The sequence below is a fragment of the Microcaecilia unicolor genome, chromosome 3, assembly GCF_901765095.1.
Source record: "Microcaecilia unicolor chromosome 3, aMicUni1.1, whole genome shotgun sequence".
Classification (NCBI taxonomy): Eukaryota; Metazoa; Chordata; class Amphibia; order Gymnophiona; family Siphonopidae; genus Microcaecilia; species Microcaecilia unicolor.
In genome coordinates, this window is record NC_044033.1 from 280,671,732 (window position 1) to 280,692,690 (window position 20,959).

The 20,959-nt window shown below is 42.0% G+C and overlaps 1 protein-coding gene across 1 annotated transcript in view; it reads left to right on the top strand.

The window, feature by feature from the left end:
- TARBP1 (TAR (HIV-1) RNA binding protein 1) overlaps positions 1 to 20,959 on the top strand; it is a 919,966-nt gene that overhangs the window by 469,360 nt on the left and 429,647 nt on the right. The window contains exon 17 of the mRNA XM_030198123.1: positions 19,142 to 19,330. Coding sequence (XP_030053983.1) covers positions 19,142 to 19,330 — 189 coding nt within the window. The remainder of the gene's footprint in view (positions 1 to 19,141; positions 19,331 to 20,959) is intronic.

A 20,959-nucleotide genomic window follows, 5' to 3' on the forward strand; every position in this document is an offset into this window, starting at 1 on the left:
CTCACAGTCTAAGCAATAAAGTTCAGGACCTCATGCCCTAATCTTGGAGGCAGACTTGGACATAGTTGCAATCACAGAGACATGGCTCAATGGTTCCCATGAATGGGATGTAAACATACCAGGATATAATCTTTTTAGGAAGGATAGAGAGGGGCGTAAAGGTGGAGGAGTAGCTCTGTATGTGAGAAATGATATCACAGCGACTGAAATGACAGGGAACTGGGGAAAGGAAGAAGCGATATGGATCACCTTAAAAAGAAAGGATAAAACCTCTGTCCATGTGGGTGTTGTCTACAGACCTCCGACACATTTGGAGGACCTAGATAAAGATCTGATCGCTGATATTCAAAAGTTGGGGAAGAAAAGAGAGGTGCTGTTGTTGGGAGATTTCAATCTGCCGGACGTAGATTGGACGGTTCCGTCTGCGAAATCGGAAAGAAGCAGAGAGATCGTGGATGCTTTTCAAAGTGCTTTGCTCACACAAATGGTGTCAGAACCCACGAGGGAGGGAGCGACACTAGATCTGGTACTCACAAATGGGGATAATGTGTCAAATGTCCGAGTGGGTGCCCACCTGGGCAACAGTGACCATCAAACGGTTTGGTTTGATATGACGGCTGAAGAGGAGGGTGGCCACTCAAAACTCAAAGTCCTGGATTTCAAACATGCTGACTTTAGTAAAATGGGGGAATACCTGAGGAAGGAGCTGATGGGATGGGAGGAAATACAAGAAGTGGAAGGACAGTGGTCCAGACTGAAAGAAGCTATAAATAGGGCCACGAACCTTTATGTAAAGAAAGTAAATAAAAGCAAGAGAAAAAGGAAACCGATATGGTTCTCCAAGCAAGTGGCTGAGAAAATAAAGGCTAAAGAGTTGGCGTTCCAGAAATACAAAAAAACTCATGAAAAGGGACACGAGGAGGAATACCGGATGAAACTGAAAGAAGCCAACAGAGATACGACTGGCAAAAGCGCAAACGGAAGAACAAATGGCTAGAAATGTGAGGAGGGGTGGCAAAATTTTCTTCAGGTATATTAGTGAAAGGAAAATGACTAAAAAGGGAATTGTGAGACTAAAAGATACTGCGAACCGCTATGTGGATAATGATGAAGAAAAAGCAAATTTGCTAAATAGATACTTCTGTTCTGTTTTCACAGAAGAAAATCCTGGAGAAGGACCACGATGGACTGCAAAAAGTACAAATGAGATTGAAGTGGATAGAGCACCGTTCACGGAAGAGAGTGTGTATGAACAACTTGAAAAGCTAAAGGTGGACAAAGCCATGGGGCCGGATGGGATCCACCCTAGGATATTGAGGGAGCTCAGAGAGGTTCTGGCGGGTCCTCTTAAAGATTTGTTTAATAAATCCTTGGAGACGGGAGAGGTTCCGAGGGATTGGAGATCGGCGGATGTGGTCCCACTTCACAAAAGTGGTGATAGGGAAGAAGCTGCAAACTACAGGCCGGTAAGCCTCACTTCAGTTATTGGAAAAGTATTGGAAGCGATGCTGAAGGAAAGGATAGTGAATTTCCTGGAAGCCAGTAAGTTGCAAGATCCGAGACAGCATGGATTTACCAAAGGGAAATCGTGCCAAACGAACCTCATTGAGTTCTTTGATTGGGTGACAGGAGAACTGAATCAGGGACGAGCTATGGACGTAATCTACTTAGATTTCAGCAAAGCTTTTGACACGGTTCCCCACAGGAGGCTCTTAAATAAACTGGAGGGGCTGAAGATAGGACCCGAAGTGGTGAACTGGATTAGGAACTGGTTGACGGACAGACGCCAGAGGGTGGTGGTGAATGGAATTCGCTCGGAGGAGCGAAAGGTAAGTAGTGGAGTGCCTCAAGGATCGGTGCTGGGGCCGATTCTGTTCAATATATTTGTGAGTGACATTGCCGAAGGGTTAGAAGGTAAAGTTTGCCTATTTGCGGATGATACTAAGATCTGTAACAGAGTGGACACCCCGGAGGGAGTGGAAAACATGAAAAAGGACATACGGAAGCTAGAAGAATGGTCTAAGGTTTGGCAATTAAAATTCGATGCGAAGAAATGCAAAGTGATGCACTTAGGAAGTAGAAATCCACGGGAGACGTATGTGTTAGGTGGGGAGAGTCTGATAGGTACGGGCGGAGAGAGGGATCTTGGGGTGATAGTATCTGAGGATTTGAAGGCGACGAAACAGTGTGACAAGGCGGTGGCCATAGCTAGAAGGTTGTTAGGCTGTATAAAGAGAGGTGTGACCAGCAGAAGAAAGGGGGTGTTGATGCCCCTGTATAAGTCGTTGGTGAGACCCCACCTGGAGTATTGTGTTCAGTTTTGGAGGCCGTATCTTGTTAAGGATGTAAAAAGAATTGAAGCGGTGCAAAGAAAAGCTACGAGAATGGTATGGGATTTGCGTTACAAGACGTATGAGGAGAGACTTGCTGAACTAAACATGTATACTCTGGAGGAAAGGAGAAACAGGGGTGATATGATACAGACGTTCAAATATTTGAAAGGTATTAATCCGCAAACGAATCTTTTCCGGAGATGGGAAAGTGGTAGAACGAGAGGACATGAAATGAGATTGAAGGGGGGCAGACTCAAGAAAAATGTCAGGAAATATTTTTTCAAGGAGAGAGTAGTGGATGCTTGGAATTGCCCTCCCGCGGGAGATGGTGGAAATGAAAACAGTAATGGAATTCAAACATGCGTGGGATAAGCATAAAGGAATCCTGTGCCGAAGGAATGGATCCTCAGGAGCTTAGTCAAGATCGGGAGGCGGGGCTGGAGGTTGGGAGGCGGGGATAGGGCTGGGCAGACTTATACGGTCTGTGCCAGAGCCGGTGGTGGGAAGCGGGACTGGTGGTTGGGAGGCGGGGATAGTGCTGGGCAGACTTGTACGGTCTGTGCCAGAGCCGGGGTTGGGAGGCAGGGCTGGGGAGGTGAGGACAGTGCTGGGCAGACTTATACGGTCTGTGCCTGTGCCAGAGCCGGTGGTTGGGAGGTGGGGCTGGTGGTTGGGAGGTGGGGATAGTGCGGGGCAGACTTATACGGTCTGTGCCCTGAAGAGCATAGGTACAAATCAAAGTAGGGTATACACAAAAAGCAGCAAATATGAGTTATCTTGTTGGGCAGACTGGATGGACCGTGCAGGTCTTTTTCTGCCGTCATCTACTATGTTACTATGATAAGTTGGTGTGGAGTCTTGGGGAAACAAAATTTCCTCTGTTGCCAGAGGACTGTCCCAGATCATTGGGGGGAGGGGCTTTGTTGGCAAGAGGCCATTTTAGGATGTTAGGTGTTTTAGACTGAGCAGAATGAGAGCAGGTCAGTGGCAAAGATTTTTCTCAGTGATCTGAAAGGTTGTCACAGAGGTGAAAGAATTGAGCCTTGAGGGACGCCACATGAAAGTTTACGTTTCTTAGATACAGTATCCTGTGTTATAATCTAAAATGAACGAGATGAATGAAGTGAACTATGAAATAACTGTACCTGTGATCCCAAGATCTGCAAGATGAGAGAGAAGCAATGATTGATCCACAAGATCAAATGCAACTGATAGATCTAATGAAACCTGCTAGAATTATTTTATGAGAGTCCAAATGAAAGTATAGTTCATTCAAGAGAACTGCCATAGCAGTCTTAGAACTAAAATGAGAGTGGAACCTTGATTGGCTGGAATGTAACGCTAATACCCTTTCTGAAAACTGAGTAAGTTGAGAGAAAACAATTTTTTCAAAGACTTTGACGTAAAAAAAAGATTAGATATAGGACAGTAATGTCCTGGTATCGAAGGATCCAAATTAGTTTTTTTCAAAACTGGGTGAACTAATGCGAGTTTCCGGGGAAAATCCCACTTTCCAAACTATGATTAATGATGGTAAGAAATGTCTGAAGAAGACTTAGATGGACTAACTTAAACCAGGAAGATGGTAGAGGATCACATTGTTTAAAATAAAATTTTATATTGGTCATGATTTTGATTAATGACACCGTGGTTTATAACTAAAAATTGGACTAAACAGATATACCAGCATGATATGGTATATCATGGGATGTGATCATGATTAACAAGCGTATTTATAGGGGTCAATGATGAATTATTTTTGAAAAGATCCTGAATTTTATTTGAAAAGAAATCCGAGATACACTCGGCCAAAGGCATGCGGCCAGGGGAGATAGTCGGAGTAATAAAGATCTTTACTATGGTAAGTGGATTTTTAAAAGTCTTTTAAGAACATAGGTCTGTTTAGCTTTTTTTCAACTGATAATTATATTCTTTGTGTAGTTGCTCACAGACTTTGAGATTAACCAAAGATCTTGTCTTCTTCCAAATTCTTTCTGCTCTACGATGTTGCCTTTTTAATAAATGGAAATCAGCATGGTTCCAAGGCTTTTTTGGGGAGAATTTAGAATAAACATAAAATTTTGGGGCAATGGAATCAATGGCCTTAGAAAGAGTAGAATGCCAGAGGTTGGTCTGTTCAGAGATTTTGTAAGAAAATCAGAGGGAACTGAAAAAAAGAGAAGGGGACAAAGCTGTGGTATCAATATTTGAAAGATTCCTAGCCCAATAACCATGAGATAAGGGCTTGGGCAGAGGATTTACAAATATTGGTACAGAGAATGTAATTAAATCATGGTCTGTCCATGATAGAGGAAATGCAGTGATAGCAGACGGGAAAATAAACAAACTAACTGTATTAAGAATAAGGTCCGAAGTATGACCAGCTTGATGGGTAGGAAAAGAGACCCACCACTGGAGACTATGATCAGACAGGAAATCCTGAAAATGCCTAGAGTAAGAGTTTCTGTGATCATATGAATGCTGAAATCACCTAAAATTAGTAGATTCTGATAAAGAACAGTATCTTCAGCAATAGCCTGTAAACATAAATCCTATCTTTCAACAGATAAAGATGGAGGACAATAAAATAGTAAAATGTGTACTGGGTGGACTGAATCAAGTTTAATAACCATATGTTCTGGATAAGAAAAAGAAAAAACAACCTGAAAAACAGTCAGAATATTAGCTTAAATAATAGCAAGGCCACCTCTAGGTTTACCAGATCTTGGTACTGAGAAAACATCATAATTAAGAGGAAGCAAATTAAAAAGATGGGGCTCTTCCCAATCTTTTATCCAAGTTTCAAGAGCAATTAGTGTTTACAATTTGATCTTGGATACAACATGTTTTAGAATGAAGAGATCTACAATTCAACAGACCCACTGTAGTATGTAAAGGAACATAAAAATTCTTATAGACAGTAGCAGGTTTCAAAGGGAAAATCAGAGGAGAAGGTCGATATCGATAATTCTAAGAGAGAGAGAGGGATTTCCCCTTAAAACTGGTATAGGCAGGGGCAACGACTGTAGTTGAGCTTGTTGATTCATAGCGGATCCCTTGTGGAAAAACCAAAAACATGTGAGATAGCTTACCAAGTATAATGTCAGTAGAAAATCCATAAGGGCTCAGAGGAGTAGCGACACTTGTGGAAGCTGGATGTTTGGAGAGTTCTGAAGGAGTATCTGTGCAGGGTGGAGAAGTTTCATTAGTCTGATAGACTCTTTGTCCTCTTGGGAGGACCTCATAAAGAGGTTGCAGCTTCCAAAGCTTCTGTAGCTTGTTGGATTAAAGATGCCATTGCTTCTGCATATCTTCTCAATGACAAGCTGGTCTCCGAGGCCCTGAAGGTGCAGTCCACTAGAGGTCAAGTGGCATCATGGCTGAGAATTCGTTAGTTCTGCCTTTGGAAATTTGCAAGGCAGTGGCCTGGGCATTCTTACATTCTTTCTCCAAGGGTTATAAGTTAGTTTTCCATGCTTGTCAGGATGCAGCTTTTGGAGCTCAGGTGTTGTCTGCAGGGCTTCGTACAGTGGGGGAAATAAGTATTTGATCCCTTGCTGATTTTGTAAGTGTGCCCACTGACAAAGACATGAGCAGCCCATAATTGAAGGGTAGGTTATTGGTAACAGTGAGAGATAGCACATCACAAATTAAATCCGGAAAATCACATTGTGGAAAGTATATGAATTTATTTGCATTCTGCAGAGGGAAATAAGTATTTGATCCCCCACCAACCAGTAAGAGATCTGGCCCCTACAGACCAGGTAGATGCTCCAAATCAACTCGTTACCTGCATGACAGACAGCTGTCGGCAATGGTCACCTGTATGAAAGACACCTGTCCACAGACTCAGTGAATCAGTCAGACTCTAACCTCTACAAAATGGCCAAGAGCAAGGAGCTGTCTAAGGATGTCAGGGACAAGATCATACACCTGCACAAGGCTGGAATGGGCTACAAAACCATCAGTAAGACGCTGGGCGAGAAGGAGACAACTGTTGGTGCCATAGTAAGAAAATGGAAGAAGTACAAAATGACTGTCAATCGACAAAGATCTGGGGCTCCACGCAAAATCTCACCTCGTGGGGTATCCTTGATCATGAGGAAGGTTAGAAATCAGCCTACAACTACAAGGGGGGAACTTGTCAATGATCTCAAGGCAGCTGGGACCACTGTCACCACGAAAACCATTGGTAACACATTACGACATAACGGATTGCAATCCTGCAGTGCCCGCAAGGTCCCCCTGCTCCGGAAGGCACATGTGACGGCCCGTCTGAAGTTTGCCAGTGAACACCTGGATGATGCCGAGAGTGATTGGGAGAAGGTGCTGTGGTCAGATGAGACAAAAATTGAGCTCTTTGGCATGAACTCAACTCGCCGTGTTTGGAGGAAGAGAAATGCTGCCTATGACCCAAAGAACACCGTCCCCACTGTCAAGCATGGAGGTGGAAATGTTATGTTTTGGGGGTGTTTCTCTGCTAAGGGCACAGGACTACTTCACCGCATCAATGGGAGAATGGATGGGGCCATGTACCGTACAATTCTGAGTGACAACCTCCTTCCCTCCGCCAGGGCCTTAAAAATGGGTCGTGGCTGGGTCTTCCAGCACGACAATGACCCAAAACATACAGCCAAGGCAACAAAGGAGTGGCTCAGGAAGAAGCACATTAGGGTCATGGAGTGGCCTAGCCAGTCACCAGACCTTAATCCCATTGAAAACTTATGGAGGGAGCTGAAGCTGCGAGTTGCCAAGCGACAGCCCAGAACTCTTAATGATTTAGAGATGATCTGCAAAGAGGAGTGGACCAAAATTCCTCCTGACATGTGTGCAAACCTCATCATCAACTACAGAAGACGTCTGACCGCTGTGCTTGCCAACAAGGGTTTTGCCACCAAGTATTAGGTCTTGTTTGCCAGAGGGATCAAATACTTATTTCCCTCTGCAGAATGCAAATAAATTCATATACTTTCCACAATGTGATTTTCCGGATTTAATTTGTGATGTGCTATCTCTCACTGTTACCAATAACCTACCCTTCAATTATGGGCTGCTCATGTCTTTGTCAGTGGGCACACTTACAAAATCAGCAAGGGATCAAATACTTATTTCCCCCACTGTAGGGTCCCAGCCATAGTTTTCACTGGTTTAGTAATTCCCTTCAGTCCTTTCTAGGCCATTTTAGAGGGATGCTAAAGAAGGAGAAATTTTAGTGTTACCTGCTAATTTGCTTTCCTTCAATCCCTCCAAAGTGACCCAGATCCTGCCTAGCATTTGTTGTTGGTGTTAGGTATAGGATAGTTTAGGGAATAGGTTGCGAGGATTTTCATCTGGTTGTTGTATTTTTGGTTAAAAAAAAAAAAAAAAAGAGTATCTATCTATCTATATATAGGAGGAGTGGCCTAGTGGTTAGGGTGGTGGACTTTGGTCCTGGGGAACTGAGTTCGATTCCCACTTCAGGCACAGGCAGCTCCTTGTGACTCTGGGCAAGTCACTTAACCCTCCATTGCCCCATGTAAGCCGCATTGAGCGTGCCATGAGTGGGAAAGCGCGGGGTACAAATGTAACAAAAATAAAATAAATAAATATTGTAAACCCCCAGGGGTGCTCGTGTGTGCTGAGGCCCTCTAGTGGCTCCTGTCCTGGCTCACCCGCTCTCCACTGGTCCCTGGCTTTAGAGCAGGACTCCAGCTGGGCTTCTCCTAGTGACTTGCAAGCACCAACCTCAATATCCTGGGCTCCTCCCTTATTCAGGGTGACTGCTTTGCCATACTTTCCTCCTGCTGGAAATCCTTGCCCGGTATGTCCCGTGTGCCTCAGTCACTCCTCTGGTTCACGGCCAGTGACCCACGGTACTTTCCCTGGGACTCTCACACAGCTTCTCCAGAATTCACAAATATGCAAATTAGGCAGTCAACATATGCAAATTCAATTTATTGGTACCTGGATTCAGTCTTGTGGGGAACAACGTTTTTCCTGTTATCATTCACTTGCAAGTACACTGAGTCCCTTTACTTTGAGAGATAGGGGCACTCAGTGTAAAACAACCCCCACGCCTGGATAGGACCTTCTTCACTCTCATTAACCTTACGGTCCTATCCTCCACCCCATGGCTGTTAGTTCATTTTAAATAAGTCACAAGTCCATCAACAACATGGCCTGGTTCACAAGTCCATCCACCACTTGGCCTGGTAAGTACCTTCACTTTTAGCGTCTCCTTCTCGCTCTCTCCTCTTCCAGGTACTTCTCCTCCAGCAGGCTCCTCAGGTTCCCCTCTCTTCCCCTCCCCTGCTCCACCGGAGGTACTGTTTATATAGGGCTTCTAATAGCCCACCACACCCCTTCTGGGCCCCTCTTCACAGTTCTGGAAGAGTCCAGAACCTTCTGGGAGCCCTACTCTTAACAGGGAACCTCTGCTGCAGATACTCCCTGGTCTCCATGCTCAGGCCTTAGCTGGAGCTCCCTCTGCTGGCCCCTTCAGGTCATTACCCTGATGTCCCAATTGGAACTCCCCCTAGGGACCATACCAGGGCATTTTCCCTATTTCTTGTAGGAGAGCGCCCCCTAGCGGCCTCCTCAGGGTAGGACAACCACTGTGTTTATCACTATATATATATATATATATATATATATATACATACATACACACACACACAATGATTCTTATTCGTTTCTCAGTCCCTGACATTCAGGGAGTTTTGTTCTGAGGTTTACGTGTGTCCATAGCGTGTTGGAACTCCTGCTGTTTGTGCACAGTGAGGTGAGCATAAAGGAAATTAGGGTTGAATGTGTCTGGTTTTTTTTGTGCTTTGGCATGTGTTACTAATTCTCTGAGGGACTGCACTGTACAGTTATAGGCTCACTCATGAATCAGGATTTCTCAGTCTCCACCTGCTGGTAGGAGTGCATTAACCATCAATCCTTTCTGGGCCGGTTTAGAGGGACGCTAAGGAAAACAAATTCGAGGGTGAGGCCTAACTTCTCCTTATGTTTAAGGTGCCTACGTTGTCATATGCTTCAAATGGTGAATTTTTGGACTTCTCACATAAGTGTCCTATTACAAAATAGGATTGAAGTATGAAGAATTTTAAAATACTTTCACAGAATTTTCAAAATGTTTTTACAGAATTCCCACTACTTGCATAAATGTTGTGCAAGTAGATTTAAGAAAGGTATTCATGCAGATGGCTGTGTCCAAGTAGCATCAAATATTACACTACCTAGCTAATTTTAAAAAGCCCACCTCAACTGGCCCTTTCTGTATCTGGTTAAACTTGCATATGTAGCAGTTTTACCTGCTCAAATATATCTAGATAAGGGGAGCAAAATTTTTGAATAGGTAAAATTTACTCCGCTGAAACCTGGTTGTACCTGGGTAGCATGTTGTTAAAATTTCCTTGGGCAATTTTGACATTTACCCCCTGTGTAGTAATCTGCGCAGCAATGCCGACACAGCCCAAATAAAGTTGAATTGGATGGCATATAGACTTTATAGGGATTGTTAATCTAATATCATATAGAGGGGAATAATTGAACGGCGTCTATTTTGGCGGCACCGCAAACAGCTGACCAAACCGTATTATCGAAAAAGATGGCCGGCCATCTTTTCTTTCGATAATACGGTTTGGCCCGGCGAAATGCCAGAGTTCGCCGGGTTTGAGATGGCCAGTTTTGTTTTTCAGCGATAATGGAAACTAAAAGCGGCCATCTCAACTCCGGCTAAATCCAAGGCATTTGCTCGTGGGAGGAGCCAGCAATTGTAGTGCACTGGTCCCCCTGACATGCCAGGACACCAACTGGGCACCCTAGGGGGCACTTCTAAAAATTAAAAAAATATATACAAATAGCTCCCAGGTGCATAGCCCCCTTACCTTGGGTGCTGAGCCCCCCCAATCCCCCCAAAACCCACTTCTCACAACTCTACACCATTACCATAGCCCTTATGGGTGAAGGGGGGCACCTACATATGGGTACAGTGGGTTTTGAGGGGGGGGGTTGGAGGGCTCAACACTTACCACCACAAGTGTAACAGGTAGGGGGGGATGGGCCTGAGTCTGACTGCCTGAAGTCCACTGCAACCAACAAAAACTGTTCTAGGGACCTGCATACTGCTTTCAGGGAGCTGGGTATGACATTTGAGGCTGGCATACAGGCTGGCAAAAAAGATTTTTATTTTTTTAGTGTGGGAGGGGGTTGGTGACCACTGGGGGAGTACGGGGAGGTCATCCCCCATTCCCTCCGGTGGTCATCTGGTGAGGTGGGGCACCTTTTTGAGGCTTGGCCGTGAAAATAAAAGGACCAAGTAAAACCGGCGAAATAGATTAACGCCGCTTTTTTTTTCCATTATGCACTAAAGCTGGCAGTCTGGTAGCCATGCCCATGCCCTGCCTTCGCTATGCCGCTGACACGCCGCCTTGAACTTTCGCCGGCTCGGTGACGGGAAAGCGGCGATGGTGTCAAAAAAGCAGCTTTTGATTATACCGATTTCGCCACTTTTGAGAGATCGCTGGCCATCTCCCGATGGCCGGCGATCACTTTCGATAATAAGGGAGGTTCTGGAAGCCAAATTTAGGCTCTTAGGTAGAAAGCTGAAGTCCAGATCCTCCAGGGTAGCATTTTCAGAGATGCAGGACCCAAAAGACAGGCAGAGCTCCAAAGTGGTTGAGACGATGGTGCAGGGATGAGGGATTTAGCTTTGTTAGGAACTGGGCGACATTCTGGGAAAGGGGGAGACTGTTCCGAAAGGATGGGCTCCACCTTAACCAGGATTGAACCAGGCTGCTGGTGCTAAAGGAGATCGAGCAGCTTTTAAACTAGAATGGGGGGAAGCCTACAGTCACCCAGGAACATGGTTCGGTGTGTGGAGTATCCTTGAAGCATAGGAGCCAACTTTTCAAAATTATTGGGGGTGCTAAGCCCAGTGGAAATAACCCTTCCTTGAACACATACAAGGAATTTTTTCAATATTGGGGGTGCTCAAGCACCCACAGAGTCGGCTCCTATGCCTTGAAGGATACTATTGAAACAGGACATTTAGGGAATCCCAGTAGATATTTTAACAATGCTGAAAGTAAGCCAGATGTGCTTAATGAGAGAGTAGGATAAAGGATGCACATTATCCCCTTCAACATCTAAGCAGCTTGTAGGTCAAAGGAAAAAACACAAATTGAAATGCCTGTATACAAATGCTTGAAGCCGAAAAAATAAGATGGCAGAGTTAGAATATAGAACACTAAATGATGAGGTAGATATAATAGGCATCTCAGAGACTTGGTGGAAAGAGGACAATCAATGGGACACTGTGTTAACAGGGTACAAATTGTAATGATAGGATCAAATTGGAGGGGGGTTTGTGCTATATGTTAAAGAGGGAATTGAGTCAAATAAAATAAAACATTCTACATGATACAGATAGCAGAACGGAATCATTTTGGATACACAGATTACAGTGTGGAATCATTATGGATACAAATTCCATGTGTGAAGGGAAGGAGTATTCTTGTAGGACTGCCCGGACAGAACAAACAGACGGGTAAAGAAATGTTTACAGAGATTAGGAAAGCTGGCAAATTCGGTAACTCTATAATAATAATGTTACGTCAGGGAGTGCCAGGGAGACAAATTTTCTAGATGTAATAAATGACTGCTTCTTGGAGCAGCTGGTCCAGGAATCAACAAGGGAGGAGCCATTTTGGATCTTGTCCTTGGTGGCGTTCAGGGCATAGTACAAGAGGTGGCGGTGAGGATCCCCTGGGAAACAGTGATCATAACATGATCAAGTTTGAGCTACTATCTGGGATGAACCTGCAAAGTAAATCTATTGTAGCTGTGTTTAAATTTTGAAAGGGCAACTATAATAAAATGAGGAAAATGGTTAAAAAGAAACTAAAAGGATCGGCTGCAAAGGTTAGGACACTAAATCAGATGTGGTCGTTATTCAAAAATACCATCTTGGAAGCCCAGTCCAGATGCATTCCATGTATTTTCAAAGGTGGAAAGAAGAGAAAACCCCAGCCATCATGGTTAAAAGGTGAAGTAAAAGAGGCCATTATATTCAAAAGATTGTCCTTCAAAGAATGGCAAAAGGACCCAAATGAAAAAAATAAGAATCAACATAAGCACTGGCAAGTCAGATGCAAAGTATTAATAAAGAAGGCTACAAGAGAATATGAAGAGAAACTTGCTGCAGAGGCTAAAACTCACAGTAACAACTTTTTCAGGTACATCAGAAGCAGAAAACCTGTGAGGGAATCCGTGGAACCGTTAGATCACGAAGGACCAAAAAGGTTGCTTAGGACAAAGCCATAGTGGAGAAACTGGATGAATTATTTGCATCTGTCTTTTCAGAAGAAGATGTAAGGGATCTGTCTGTACAGGAAATAGTTTTCAAGGTTAATGATGCTGAGGAACTGAATTAAATCTCACTGAACCTGGAAGATGTATTGAGCCAAACTGACAAATTAAAGAGTAGTAAATCACCTGGACTGGATGGAATACTTCCAAGAGTACTCAAAGAACTGAAGCACAAAATTGCTGATCTGCTGTTATTAATATCGTGTATTTATTTACTATACCGTCACATTTTGCAGAGCAAATCAGAACGGTTTACATCTTTAAAATATGATAGGACAGCACTAACAAAAACTTCCATATGTAACCTGTCGTTAAAATCGTCCGTAGTACCTGAAGATTGGAGAGTGACCAATATGACTCTGATTTTTAAAAAGGGTTCTAGGGGTGATCAGGGAAACTATAGACCGATAATCCTGACATCAGTGCTGGGCAAAATAGTGGAAACTATTATAAAGAATAAAATTACCTAACATGTAGACAAACATGGTTTAATGAAACAGAGTCATCATGGGTTCCCAAGGGAAGTCTTGCATCACCAATTTGCTTCATTTCTTTTAAGGCATGAATAAACATGTGGATAAAAGTGAGTTGGTTGATATAGTTTATCTAGATTTTCAGAAAGCTTTTGATAAAGTTCCTTATGAGAGACTCCTGATAAAATTAAAGAGTCATGGGATAGAAGTCAATGTTCTAGTGTGGATTAGGAATTCGTTGTTGGACATAAAACAGAGGGTAGGGTTAAACGGTCATGTCTCTCAATGGAGGAGGGTGAACAGTGGAGTGCTGAAGGGATCAGTTGTGGGACCGGTGCTATTTTTTTAAAAATCTGTTTATTGGCATAACATTAGACATACAAAGGTACTAAAACCAAGAAAACTTATTACAGAGCTTGAACATCCACATTTCTGTTATAGAGGCAATGCCAAACTTACATGTTTTAGTTTTAACTCCCCCCCCCCCCCCGTCCAATCTCCCCCCAAATCCCTCCCCTCTCCCCACTACTACTCCCAACCTCCCCTCCCCCCCTCCGGACCGGTGCTATTTAACATATTTATAAATGATATGGAAATTGGAACGACGAGTGAGGTGATCAGATTTGCAGATGTTAAAAAACTATTCAAGGTTGTTAAAACATGTGTGGACTGTGAAATATTGCAGGAAGACCTTAGAAAATTGGAAGACTGGGCATCCAAATGGCAGATGAAATTTAATGTGGACAAATGCAAGGTGATGCACATTGGAAAGAGTAATCCAAATCATAGTTACCTGATCCTAGGGTCCACCTTGGGGGTCAGCACTCGAGAAAAAGATCTGAGTGTCTTAGGTAATACGCTGAAATCTTCTGCTCAGTATGCGACATTGGCCAAAAAAGCAAACAGGATGCTAGGAATTATGGAAAGGGATGGTGAATATTATAATGCCTTTTGATCGCTCCATGGTGTGTCCACACCTTGAGTATTGCGTTCAGTTCTGGTCACTGTATCTCAAAAAAAATATAGTGGATTAGAAAAGGTTCAAAGAAGAGTGTCCAAAATGATAAAGGGTGTGGAACTCCTCTCGTACGGGAATGGCTAAAGAGGTTTAGGGCTGTTCAGCTTGAAAAAGGGATGGATGAGGGAAGATATGATTGAGGTCTACAAAATCCTGAGTGGTATAGAACAAGTAGAAGTAAATGGATTTTTTACTTGTTCCAAAAGTACAAAGACTAGGGGACACTCAAGGAAGTTACATGGAAATACTTTTAAAACAAATAGGAGGAAATATTTTTTCACTCAATGAATACTTAAGCTCTGGAAATCTTTGCTGGTGAATTTGGTAACAGTGGTTAGTGTATCTGGGTTTAAAAAGAGGTTTGGACAAATTCCTGGAGGAAATGTCCGTAGTCTGGTATTGAGACAGATATGGGAATCAACTGCTTGCCCTGGGATTTGTAGTATGGAATGTTGCCACAATTTGGGTTTCTGCCAGGTACTTATGACCTGGCTTGGTTCCTGTTTGGAAAACAGAATATTGAGCTAGATGTACCATTGGTCTGACCCAGTTTGGCTACTCCTATGTTTTTATGTTACTCTCCCCTCCTCTCTTCATCCTGGTCTTATACTGTCCCCCTTCTCTTGCCTGTAACATATGGGATGCTCTCCTCTTCTTGCTCACTGATGCCAGCATCAGTTTTCGCATTTGATCACTAACTTCAATATTCACATGGACCTCCCATCATCACCCAGAACCTCAGTGTTTGTCTTTCCTCCAAGACATTGGCCTCACTCTGAAGGTTTCTTTTCCTACCTATTTCTTCGGCCTCACTCTGGATCTAGTTATTTTTCATGATTCCTTTAGTTATTCATTCTTATTCAGAACATATTCAAAAGCATGGATTAATAAGAAAAAGCCAACATGGATTGAGTGAAGGGATATCTTGCCTCACCAATCTATTACATTTTTTGAAGGGGTGACCAAACATGTGGATAAAGGTGAGCCGGTTGATATTGTGTATCTGGATTTTCAGAAGGCGTTTGACAAAGTACCTCATGAAAGACTCCAGAGGAAATTGGAGAGTCATGGGATAGGAGGTAGTGTTCTATTGTGGATTAAAAACTGGTTAAAAGATAGAAAACAGAGAGTAGGGTTAAATGGTCAGTATTCTCATTGGAGAAGGGTAGATAGTGCGGTCCTAGGGGTCTGTGCTAGGACCGCTGCTTTTTAATATATTTATAAATGATCTAGGAGTAACTAGTGAGGTAATTAAATTTGCTGATGACACAAAATTATTCAAAGTTGTTAAATCGCAAGAGGATTGTGAAAAATTACAACAGGACCTTACGAGACTGGGAGACTGGGCATCTAAATGGCAGATGGGAAAGAGGAACCCAAATTATAGCTACGTAACGCAAGGTTCCACATTAGGAGTCAATGACCGGAAAAGGATCTAGGCGTTGTTGTTGATGATACGTTGAAACCCTCTGCTCAGCATGCTGTGGCGACTAAGAAAGCAAATAGAATGTTAGGTATTATTAGGAAAGGAATGAAAAATAAAAATGAGGATGTTATAATGCCTTTGTATCAGTCCATGTTGCGACCACACATCGAATATTGTGTTCAATTCTGTTCACCGCATCTTAAAAAAGATTTAGTGGAATTAGAAAAGGTACAGAGAATGGTGATGAAAATGATAAAAGGGATGGGATGACTTCCCTATGAGGAAAAGCTAAAGCAGCTTGGGCTCTTCAGCTTGGTGAAAAGACTGCTGAGGGGACATATGACAGAAGTCTATAAAATGAGTGGAGTTGAACGGGTAGACGTGAATTGATTGTTTACTCTTTCCAAAAATACTAGGATTAGGGGCATATAATGAAGGTATAAAGTAGTAAAATTAAAATGAATGAGAGAAAATTTGTCTTCACTCAACGTGTAATTAAAGTCTAGAATTTGTTGCCAGAGAATGTGGTAAAAGCATTTATCTTAGCGGGGTTTTAAAAAGGTTTGGATAGCTTCCTAAAGGAAAAGTCCATAGCTGATTATTAAAGTGGACTTGGGTTTTCTTTCGGGGGAGGGGGGGAGGTCTTGTGACGAGGCCACTGCTTTGTTTCCAGGTGAACCAAGTGGCAAATTTCGGCGATAGGTTCAGTTTTGGTGTTTTTGGTCAGCCTGTACAGCATAGGTAAAGTTCCCAGTGTTAGAGGCAGAGAATACTGTTCCATAGTAGGAGGTATTGTGAGGTGCAACAAGTATGAAAACAGTTTATATGTGAGAGCAATATAAATATATATTTCTTTTATTTAGGATTCAGTTCTGAAAATAGCACCCAAAATTGGGCGCCAAAAAAATGCATCCTTAAGTGCTGTTCTATAATTGGTGCTCCAAATTGGGTGCTGTTTATAGAATAGTGCCTAGCGCTGGGGTTCATGCCAATTTTGGACATCAGCACTTACACCAACTGAACCATAGTGTAAGTGCCTGCACCTAAATTAGGCGTGGATCTCCCAAATTGTATAACACTGCAGGCAAATCCTTGAACCACCCCTGACCTGCCCATGGCTATGCTTCCTTTTTGGGTCTGTGCGGAAATGTTTATATACATGTCTTTATAGAATAGCAACTATAAAGATGCACATGTAAAATCCAACTATTGCCAGTTAGCACCAGTAATTGATAGTGCCCAGTTATCGGTGCTAATTTGCTCCTTAAGCAATTAAATTATGTGCACAATTTTAAGAGCTGTATGTAGAATTGGGTGTTAATGTCAGCATTACAGAAAAATACAAACAAAAATAAAGATGAAAAAAATAAAAAGAGGTGAAAGGAAGTGAGGGAATGGAGGTAAGAGGAGGGAGGAAAAGAAGGGATGCATGGGAAAAGGGGAATGTCACAGCCACCCCAGATCTACCTCTCGTGGCAGGAGAGGGAGCCTGATCTACTTGCTGCTGATCACTGTACCTTTTCTAATTCCACTATATCTTTTTTGAGATGTGATGACCAGAATTGCACACAATATTCGAGGTGCGGTTGAACCATGGAGCGATACAAAGACATTATAACATCTTCATTTTTGTTTTCTATTCCTTTCCTAATAATACCTAACATTCTGTTTGCTTTCTTAGCTGCCGCTGCACACTGAGCAGAGGGATTTATTGTATCGCCAACGATGACACTAGATCCCTTTCCTGGTTAGCAAGTTCTAATGTGGAACCTTACATCACTTAGCTATAGTTCGGGTTCCTCTTTCCCACATGCATCACTTTGCACTTGCTGACATTAAATGGCACATGTGGTGCACCCATTCTTGAGTTATTGTTAGATTTTTCCAGTTTTTTTTAAACATATAGTTATGGATAAGAGATTTTTTTTCTATATTAAATAGACTCCTCCGTTTTTTTGGCTACAGTGTTTTTTCCTTTTAGGAGTTTTTTACACTATAGTTGGTTTCGGAGGCTTCTATGAAACCCATGATGAGTCCATTAAAGGGTAGAACACTATCTCCTATCCCAGGACTCTCCAATTTCCTCTGGAGTCTTTCATGAGGTACTTTATCAAATGCCTTTTGAAAATCCAGATATACAATATCCAGATCACTAGCAGGACAGTAGCCAATGTGCATCTGGTCTCCACCCGGCGCCCCAGTTGATATCACTCTGGGACGCTACTTTAGCCCACCAGTGGTGGCATTCCCCGCCTTCACAAAGCCACTGTAAGCTCTGCATCTGCCAAGCTCCAGCCACTCTTCTGCCAATCTCCAGCCACACTTCTACCTAACGTCTGCCCTTCCTCTCTACTTCTGCAAGGCCCTGCTCCTGTATCCAGTCCGCAGTCCCGCATTGCTTATCCTTCTGGTGACTCGTGAGTCATCGCCTGGAACTTCCCTGCTGTTCTGAGTAGGGCCCATATGACAGCCCAAGGGCTCACTATCCATGATATAACAAGAAAGAGGGGAGAAGAAATGGGAAGAAGAGAGACAGAAAAAAATTCTATATGATGCTTTAAAAATGGGAGAGGGACAATGAGCTGATTATTTAAAAAAAGAAAAAGTGTAAGCTCTAATTTTAGGTTCAGACCTGCTGGACTCATTCCGATCGATACTTAGCCAGCGACGATCAACATTTTATGTCCACCGTCATCTGTGTTCCCAGACATTAGTTCCAGGCCATGCCCAGGCACTGGCATTGAACATCTGGTTTTAGGTTGGCCGCTAAACTTATGTGGTTAAGTGCAATATTCAACCTTCGACTGCATAAACTGAACTGCTTTAAGATAGGGCTGCTATTTATGTGGCTCAATTTAAGTGGTTATCATTATTATTATTATTTAGGGCTGAATGTTGGCACTGAACTTCATAGGTTAGCTTGTTTCGGTGTATGTGCTGACCACAAATATTCATTGGTGCTAACTGGTTAAGTGCTGCTGAATATTGGTAGTTAGCCATAGACAAATGATTTCAGTGGGCCTGAGCCTCTCCGGCCCGTTTTAATCATTTTGAATATCGGTCAGATTGTATTTAATTCAAAAATATAACATTCCTCTCTTAGCAATCAATATTACCTGCTCTCCAGCTAGTATTGAGTACTTTAGGAACAAAAGTCTTAACTCGTCAAAAGTTTGGCTCTTTAGCAGGCCTAAGCTAAATGAACAGTATCCAAATAGCTACTGAATATCACCTCTATCCGAATAAATGTTTGGCCTACCCTAACTCCTCCCCTATCCAACCCAATATTATCTGTATATTTTTTGAAAACACATGGATAGGGCAGTTATTCATTTGCTGGCCACTGGTGTACACGGAATTGAATTTCAGCCTAAAACTACTTTTGCCCTTAAGAGATTAGCTCTCATTTGGCTGCAGTGTTCTCTAGAGACTATACACAAAGGACTGAACCCCTTTTAAGTGTTGTAGCATGATTTCTACACTAAAACAACACTAAAACGTTTGTGTAACTCTAATTTTTCTATTGTGATTTTCTCAGCTTCTAGACTCAGCTGAATCTTTATGTATTCAAGCTATCAACTTCGCTTGGAAAATTATGTCTTCCTTAAGCAATACACAGATGATATTTTGGCCCAATTTGAAAGCTTTCGTTCAGTTTGTTTTTGATGGTGATGTTCTTGCAGTTGCTGCTAATAGGAATGGTCAGACATATTCAAAGCTCCAAGAGGTGAGTTATGATGTTACAATAATATCTAAAACGTTTAGTTAGAATTTTAAACTTTTAAAGGTAGTATCTTCTGAGTTAATGTGATGTACTCAAGAATGAAGGCTTTATATTTACAAAGTTATTATCTCTTGAGATGTATATCTTACAGATTTTATGTGTTTCATACTTGGTGAACTATTCATTTCCTGTAATACGAGAGCCAATGTGTCAGATAAAATTTTTTTTTAATGAATCTGAATAGAAAAATGTTAATGAATAACTGTTCTAACTTTTCTTTTTCCCTCCTTGGGCTTCATTTATGAAGGTGCTGCTCCTAGTCTTTTTGAGTAGGGGAAGAACTTTGGTCCTAATTTTAAGCAGTCACTGGATAAAATTAAGCACTGATGGCAGTGCTTAACTATTCAGTGGCATCAGCTGTTTAATTGACTATATGTGACCATCTCTGGGAAAAGGTGACTTCAATCTCCAGAAACAAAACATAAGATTTTAATGAATTCTGTTAAGGTAAACAATTTGTAATACAATAGTCCAAACCCCATCCTTTTTATGTGAAAAACAAAATATCCATTTATGAGAAAAAATGTTAAATTAAAAAAAACAACCCTAAAATTCAAACATGTAACTTTCATAGACTGCTTATGGACTTGTGATTTGTAAAATCAGCCGTTCTCAGCATTTTGGATTTGCTGCTTTAGTCACCTTTTTCCCAGAGATGGTCACATATCAGCAGTCACATTGCTGCTTTTACACGTAAGTTAGTCTTGCTGTTTTGGCTCAGATTTGCCACTTTTTGTATAACTTTTTTTTTGTCAGTGCCTCACTCATCTCTAACCCTTCCTTCTAACTAACACATGACTTTATTAACGTTGCTCATAGCTCTGAGTTTAATGCATAAAGGGCCCTGTTTATTAAGCAGCGCTAAGGGTGTGCTAGCATTTTTAGTGTGTGCTAAACAGCATGCGCTAAACGCTAAAGACACCATAGGAAAATATGAGTGTCTCTAGCGGCTAAAAACGCTAGCGTATCTTAGTAAAAAGGATCCAAAATTATGTAATGTGGCTTTTGTATTCTGCTAAATCCCAAATTCAGTGCAAAATATATAAAATAAAATAAGAAAAATCATAATAGAAACTTTCTAAAAAAAAAAAAAAAAAGCTTGTCAGAGCTTTAGGTAAAGTATGCCAAAGTTGTGCTGCCTGATAACAAAGTGATCTATCCAAACTTTTCTTAAAACAAACTTCTGAGAAGGATGGAAAATGGTTAAAGTTTGTTTCTTAATCTGAGTAGTATTTATGGGTGTAAGCTTATGATTGTTATCAAAATACCTGTCACTTTGCTTAGAATATTTAGCCTTGTATTCATATAAGGACTCCCGTATGCATTGAAAACAATACATGACCACCTAAACTTCAGGAAATCATTGAAAACCCACCTCTTCAAAAAAGCTTATCCCATCCCCACACCCAGCAACACAAGATAATCTATGATTGTACTGGACAATTTATTATCCTTGACCCCATGACGCCTGAAACACTTCTACCTGTGACCATAACACAACCTTGTACTTGTTATCATCCATAATGGCAATCGCCTTACAATACTTTGTAAGCCACATTGAACCTGCAAATA